This window comes from Nicotiana tomentosiformis, chromosome 8 (genome assembly GCF_000390325.3).
Source record: "Nicotiana tomentosiformis chromosome 8, ASM39032v3, whole genome shotgun sequence".
Classification (NCBI taxonomy): Eukaryota; Viridiplantae; Streptophyta; class Magnoliopsida; order Solanales; family Solanaceae; genus Nicotiana; species Nicotiana tomentosiformis.
The window spans coordinates 22,726,322-22,734,215 of NC_090819.1; the positions used below are offsets into that span (position 1 = coordinate 22,726,322).

The window sequence follows — 7,894 nt, forward strand, 5'->3', positions numbered from 1 at the left end:
AATATAGAACAGTATTTGTATGCATCTAGCCAAGTTATGAAAATTTCTCCCTATCACAATCGGTTCAGGGTCAGGAACCAAATAATTTCCATCTAGAAATATGAATGAATTATATGATTTAATTATGCCACCACAATGCACAAAGATGGGTTCCCAAAGAAGGTTGAAAAATGTGTTGGTGATCCCAATATTAGGGGGAGAAAATGGGCAGCTGAGAAAGCAATACGTAGAATGAATTATTATGAATACATATAGATCCTCGTATAAAAAAAATATGAACTTGAAGTTCAAGTGATAATTCATTTGCAAATTATTGCAGACGCATTTGTTGACCCAAAGCTAAATGTTATATTTCAGCTGTTAATGCTCCAAATAGAATAACGTCTTTGATGGACATATTTTATGGCACGCATATAGTGTAATAGACTAATCGGTTCTAAAGATGAAACTCCTTGAAGAAGGAGATGAGCAAATGTTCAAGATGGTCATAATAAGGAGGCAAGTACTCTAGAAGAGCACCACGACATAACACTTCATAAGACCTCATGAGAGAGGCTCAGATACCTGAAAATAATGAGATAAAGAGATCTCAGTAAGTTATGTCTTTATTGGGTAATAATGAAACCGATATAGAATGATCGTCAACGATGTTGTTAATATAATATAACGCTCAATATTATTAATATTCACGAGGATCTTGAGATCAAATCTGTCATGGAATGTAGACAAATAAATAATTGGCCAAAATAAAAAATACGCAATCAAGATTGATTTCACCTAAAAAATATGAAGTTGGACGGATAGTCCCAACACCTGAAAGTATAAAGCCAGTGGAGGTATAAATATGCAAAGACGACTTGTGTCACAAGAAGATTTGTAAATATCCTCACATTGATTATATATAGACATATTCTCCTGTGGTTGATGTAGTCATTTCAGGTTTTAATCTGGTAATACATGAAAAACTTGATATACGTATAATGGAAATCATTGAAGGATTTAAATTGTTCTGAAGTATATTAAGGTTTCCAAGAAATTTATTAAATAAAGTTTCAAAAATCCTTATACGGATTGAAACAATCAGGGCGCATGCAGTATAATCGCCTGAGTGAGTACCTGTTGAAAGAAGGGTACAAGAATGATTCAATTTGTCCTTGTGTCTTTATAAAACGATCTGAATTTGTTATAACCGCCGTGTATGTTGATGATTTAAATATCATTGAAACTCCTGGGGAGCTTCCTAAAGCAGTAGACTATTTAAGAAAGAATTTAAAATGAAAGATATTGGAAAGATAAAATTTTGTCGTGGTCTACAAATTGAGTATATAAAATATAAAATTTTTGTCCATCAATAAACATACACTGAAAATATTTTAAAGCGATTCTATATAGATAAAGCACATCTATTGAGTACCCCGATGGTTGTGAGATCACTCGATATAAATAAAACATCCATTCTGACCTCATGAAAATAATGAACAACCTTTTGGTCCTGAAGTACCATATCTTAGTGCAATTGGTGCACTAATGTATCTTGCTAACACTACAAGGCCTGACATAAATTTTTCAGTTAATGTCTTAGCAAGATATAGCTTTGCTCCTACAAGGAGACATTGGAATGGAATCAAATAAATATTGCGGTATCTAGAAGGGACTACCGATATGGGCTTATTTTATGACTATGTGTTTACATGGGAGGCACTACCATATCTTAGCGATCGACTAAGCAATCAATGACTACTTCATCTAATCATGCTGAGATAATTGCTATTCATGAAGCAAGTTGAGAATGTGTATGGTCGAGGTCTATAATACATCTTATTTGAGACAAATGTAGTTTGAAGCGTGATAAACTACCCACAATTTTGTATAAAGACAATGCAGCATGCATAGCCCAATTGAAAGGAGGATTCATAAAAGGAGATATGACAAGGCACATTTCACTAAAGTTATTTTTCACATATGATCTTCAAAAGAATGGTGATATCAATGTGCAACAGATTCGTTCAAGTAATAGTATGACTGATTTGTTCACCAAATCTCTACCGACATCAACCTTCAAGAAACTAATGTACAAAATTATGATGCGAAGGCTCAGGGATATGAATTGATGCTCTCATCAGGGGGAGTTAATACATGTTGTACACTTTTTTCCTTACAAGATTTTGTCCCATAGGGTTTTTCTTGCAAAATTTTTAACGAGGCAACCAAAAAGCGTATTTCTAGACATGTGTACTCTTTTTCCTTCATTATGATTTTTTTTCCCATAAGATTTTTTCTAATAAGGTTTTAACAAGGCACATTATCTATGGACATCCAAGGGGGAGTGTTATAAGAAAATTAAATTCTAGTGGACGTTTACTCTTCTCCATTATCTCCATAACTCCCAATACTCTAATAATTATGGAGTTATGATTGTAACTCCATAACCTCCTCCATGATCTTCCTCTCAAATGCTTAATGACATGTTCAATGACATATTTTGCAATAGTGATTCTTCACTTTTCATGCCTATATAAAGGCCTTGTAATAGATAGGAATAAATATATACAATTGAAAAAGAAAATTTCTTCTTTCTCTCTATATTCATTTCTTGTTCATGCTTTACTAAATTATTTTTATTTCATAACAATATATCTTGTTCATGTTTTACTAAATTATTTTTATTTCATAATACTGTTACATTTTTCTTGTCTTTATCTTGATTATTTTCTAGACACGAAAGTTATTGTTACACTTTAACCAAAGAAATTCAATGGAGAAATCAATCAATTAAGCTGCCTTAGGAAGCCTAACAATAGAGTCTAGACAATCAATACGACCCGGAGGGCCGCATTTGTTATTACCAGAGCAATTACTTGAAAACTCGCGTCAACTATGAAACTTCGAGTCGCATAGGGGTGAATCCAAAGCATTACGTACGTAGCTTTTGCTCACTCATACCTTGTATATATATTAAAAAGTTTATTAAATATTTATAAAAATTAAACTGTGAATCCAATTGTTATTATATATAAATTTGAGATCATTATAGGAACCTATAAATTTTAAATTCTAGATCCGCCTTTGAATGCACGAGGTGCTTCATTGTTGCTGAAAGGTGCCATTTTTTCTGGCACAACTAACGCTATCATCCAATATCTCCTTCATCCCATACTTGTACACGAAACCGTTGTCAACAAGCTTTTTCGATCCCCATTTAATTTCTCTCTTGGGGTCATTCAAGTACCTGGAATGAGAAATTTTTGCCGAAGGAATTAAGAGGAAAAAACATAATTAGAAAAAATTCCATTCAAGATAGAGTAGGTTCTCTCCATATGCAATTCAAATTCATATTCTTCGGACTACTCAAATTTGAATTTCTTTCACTAAATCTTCTTAAATATTTTAAATGCAAAAAATTCATCGTGTTTAAAATTTGAATTAAATTCTAAATATTGAAAATAAAATTTCAATGAAACTAATAGTACACCCGTATTTACCTCTAAATTATTTTGTCATTTATTGACCTTAGAATGACACTATGTTTGAGGCAAAGGAAGTAAGTAATGCATAAGGAGTTAACAAGTTTTATATATATAAGGAGTTAACAAGTTTTATATATATATATATATATATATATATATATATATATATATATATATATATATATATATATATATTGACATTATAATCTAATTTTAGGGTGGAGGTAGGCTCTGTAACAGCCTCCAAATACATAAACACTCACAATTATAAAGGAAGACTGATTATTCAAATTCATAACCAAAATATTGAAAAAGTTATAGCAGGATAGAAGAATAGTAACCTAAAAGAAGGGGATGAGAAGCAGAGGATACAGAATATGAGATAAGAAATAGACGACAAACCTTTACTATGTCAACAACATAGCATACCTAATTTCACCTAACCTTTACTAGTTTTTCATTTGCCCATTTCCTTCCTCGCGTGTCCCTATCTTCGGTTCCACATATAATTTTCTAATTTTCCCAATGTGCCCTTCATAAGGTTATTTTCATTCATAACAGGTTCTAATATATGAATTCGATAAAATCCAATAGTTTTGAGTACCCAAACCCTTTATAAGTGTAAAGAAATTTACTAACATGTACAAAAATTAAATTCAAAACTCAATTACTAACACTTGAGATTACTGTCTTAGAACCAAAAATCCATTAAGTTCAAATGTTGAATCTGCCTCTAAAGTTAGTTACACTTTTTATCAAGTCACAGCTAATTAAATCATATAAACTTATATTGTAGTTACTTCACAAGGGACTTGAGTGTGCAAATACTTTTAATACTAAAAATAGGGCAACCCGGTACACGAAGCATCCGTGCTCACGCAGGGTCCGGGGAAGGGTTGTATCATAAGGGGTGTGATATAGGAAACCTACCCTGATACAAGTATCAATGGCTGATTCCACGGCTTGAACCCGTAATCTAAGTCACACAGGTTTCTATTCACTTATAACACTATCGATGCATAAAACTTAAAATTAATGAACAACGAAAGATTTGACGATCTTACTCTTGGTTGAGATTAAACTCTGGATAATTCTGTTGGTAATAACAGCCAATCTCTGCAGAAGAAACAAAGGAGCTAGCCAACAAGAAACGGCCATTGACTGCAGCTTTGATGGAGAACAAGTGAGCTTCACATACATCTTCAATATGCACAATTGGCACTTTTCCAATAAGCTCTTCTAAAAACTTGAGTGTATTATAGAGACTTTTCTCTTGAGGGCTCAACAGTGACAAGAATAAGGCAGTACTTGTTGGGGTATAAGGTAAGTAAGTGTCTCCACCCACAAGACCGCAACATAACGTCACTACCTCCATATCCTCCTTCCCAAAGTTCAACATTTCTTTCTCAGCTAGCATCTTTGACTCTACATAATCCTATTATTATAAAGAGTTAAGTTATATGCACTGATATTATAACGATATTTACATAATCATATCACTAACTTATAAGATAACTACAGTAAACATTTCATCATAACTATTAATTGGCTAAATTACTAGATATAGCATTAACTTGATACATGTTAAAATGTACTGATATTGCAAAAATTATAAAAGAGTTTGACATGTCATTTTTAATGTAATTACAAGTAAATTTTAGTGAATGAGCATTATATTAATTACTAACTTGAAAAAAATGAAACTTATTTGGCCAAGTTTCTAAAATGAGTTTATTTTGATAAGTGTTTTTTTCAAAAGTAATTGTGATGAGAAGCAATTTGTGTTTTGCTAATGAATTTGAAAAACACTTCTGAGCAACAATTAGTGTTTTACCAAGCTCTTAAAAAGTGCTTCTAAGTGTATTTTTCTCAAAAATACTTTTCAAAAAAAGTTCTTTTGGCCGAAGAGAAACTCGTATTGCTATGAGTGTTTAAACTACATACGAGCTTTATTGCAGCATATAGGAAGGTAAATAAATACATTAGGCTCACCCTAAGCCCCTGATCGGCATAAGGATTTGAGAAATTGAGAGGTGTCCAACACGTTTCATCCATCAAATCCTTGAAATTAGTCCCATCATCCTTCAATGGAGAAGCAGCAACCACTGAGGCAGTATAGATAAGCTTCTTTACTGTCCCAGATTTAAGGCTACTCATTCCAATTTTCTTCACTGCAGCAATTGTAGCCTCAGTTCTATTTTTGTACTGTTTCATATGACCCCAAAAACAAAAAACTAAATTATTAAAAAAAAAAAAAGAGAAGAAAAAGAAAAAATTTCCATAATATTTGATCTTTTCCTTCTTTTGTCAATTTCTTGTAGTCTTAAACAAATCCTAGTAGTAACTATATATAATAGGGGCTAGTTACCGGATTGAACATTTAAATTTGATGAGTTAATATTTGGGATTTTTAGTTTTGAGTCCATTGAACTCATGAATGGTGCTGAGGAAGCCACATCCCCACCAAATCACAATGGATTTAAGTTATACTCCCCGTTTCAATTTATGTGAACCTATTTCTTTTTTAATCCGTGCCAAAAAGAATGAACTCTTTTCCTATTTGGAAATAATTTACCTTTATGCAATGATTTATAGCCACACAAAATATATGTGACTCATTTTACACCACAAATTTAAAAGTCTTCTCTCTTTTCTTAAACTCCGTGCCCAGTCAAATGAGTTCACATAAATTGAAACGGAGGAAGTATATATTAATAGCGTATGATACTTTTCTTACTATCAGTATAATTTAATAGGTTACAACAGGTTTTTTTGTTACCATACCAAGTTTACTTTTAAGAGTGACATGTCATTTATTCAAATTAACCTATCGTATAAAAAATAAATTCTACACAGTCAGTAGGGATGTCAAATAGGCGGGTTGGACAGATTTTGGGCGAGTCAAAATGGATTGAGTCAATAATTGGGCTGATCAAATTACTCGTCCAAAAGTTACTTGGGCTAAGATGAGTTGGTTCAAGATGGGCTAAAATTCGGGTCATAGCCCAACTTATCAAACTCTTTTCAACCTTTACTTAATATGTGTTGTCTTCGTATGAATTGTATAATTACTAAATAAGGTATTTTTTTCTTTTGTTATGGTCATATATAATATATATCAAAAAAAAAAAAATATTTCTAAGATATTTGAACAAAGTTACTCATGGATCAATTTGGCTTAAAATTGGCTCAACTTTAAATGAGTTAAGATGTGTTGGATCAAGATGAGTTAAGTTCAATAAATAAGCGGATCAATAACCATCCCAACCTTGAACGGGTTGGGCTTTGGCCAAATTTGACGGCCTAATAGCCTGTGCACAAAATTTAAGCTCAATCAAAATTGGGGATAAGAGGGATGGATGAGTGGCATAGGTGGAAAGGGAGAGGGAGGACAAAACATCATACGTGAAATCCGTCAGAATGCAACAAAGGGGTAGCAACGTGGAAAACGAATTCACAGCCTTGAATAGCCTTCTCAAACTCTTCTGGTTTGTAAATATCAGCTTGAAATAACTTGAGTCTTTCATCTGCACCGGGGAAGCTCTTTAACAGCCCCACCTTTGATTCATCCTCTGCACACGTCAGTGAAGTTAATTAGATCATTGACAAAATTCAGTCGGGTGTGTGTCGGATTCTCTAAAAAATTTATATTTTTAAAAGATCCGACACGAGTGCAGCAAAAAATTCGAGGAGTAAAAGAAATTAAAAACATACCTAAGTTCCTGAGGGTAGCGTGAACGGTATAGCCTCTATCCAAAAGTTTCTTTACAAGAGAAGAACCTATGTACCCTGCACCTCCTGTAACACAGACCATACAGTTGCTTTTCTTCTCCATTTTTGCTTTATCTCTTCCTCAGCCATTTCGCTCTATTTATATGGGAAATCTAAATGATTAAATAGAGTAGCTTGATATAATAATTTTTAGCCTTGTGCTTTTTGTCATATTGTATGATCTAGTCAATACGCAGTATTACAGAAAACGACAAAGTGCCACATGATTTATACCATATGTTTTAGTATACTTGCATTGGCGGTTTTAATAAAAAATAAAAAATTTACAGTGCAACTTAAAAGTCTTATCGAAGGGCATTGGCTGTTAGGAATTACATAATTTTTTTATGTTAAGTACCAATAATTGAGGATTAAAATTATAAATCTTGATAGTGTAAACAAAACACTGAAATGTCAATGCTCGCTGAGTTGGTATGTTATATATGAACCGATAGAAATTAATGGCCCACCAAACTACGTAGAGAATCAGGTTCTCTATAAGTTCTCACAGAACGCACGCACACAACAGTAAGTAAATGACACAACGAAATTTTACGTGAAAAACTCTTAGCTCACAGGATAAAAAATCACGATCTACCCTTGTAGGATTTCAACTTCACTACTGAGCAAACTTTAGATTACAACCTATTGTAACC

The 7,894-nt window shown here is 32.8% G+C and overlaps 1 protein-coding gene across 1 annotated transcript; it reads right to left on the reverse strand.

Moving 5' to 3' along the window:
* Positions 1 to 2,927: 2,927 nt before the first annotated feature.
* LOC104115182 (NADPH HC-toxin reductase 1-like) lies at positions 2,928 to 7,341 on the reverse strand. Its single transcript, XM_009625764.4, has 5 exons — positions 7,182 to 7,341; positions 6,873 to 7,039; positions 5,460 to 5,672; positions 4,532 to 4,902; positions 2,928 to 3,229 (listed from the first exon to the last, which is right to left on the reverse strand). Exons 1-5 carry the CDS (start codon positions 7,300 to 7,302, stop codon positions 3,085 to 3,087), a joined length of 1,017 nt encoding a protein of 338 aa, XP_009624059.1. The 5' UTR covers positions 7,303 to 7,341; the 3' UTR covers positions 2,928 to 3,084.
* Between the last annotated feature and the right edge of the window lie 553 nt (positions 7,342 to 7,894).

Excerpts from the sequence above, each read along its gene's own strand:
- LOC104115182 (XM_009625764.4), bottom strand. The coding sequence starts at position 7,302 with ATGGAGAAGAAAAGCAACTGTATGGTCTGTGTTACAGGAGGTGCAGGG. Across the intron at positions 7,040-7,181 it reads CGCTACCCTCAGGAACTTAG|AGGATGAATCAAAGGTGGGG; the intron begins GTATGTTTTTAA and ends TGACGTGTGCAG. Across the intron at positions 3,230-4,531 it reads GAGTTTAATCTCAACCAAGA|GTACTTGAATGACCCCAAGA; the intron begins GTAAGATCGTCA and ends TTCTCATTCCAG.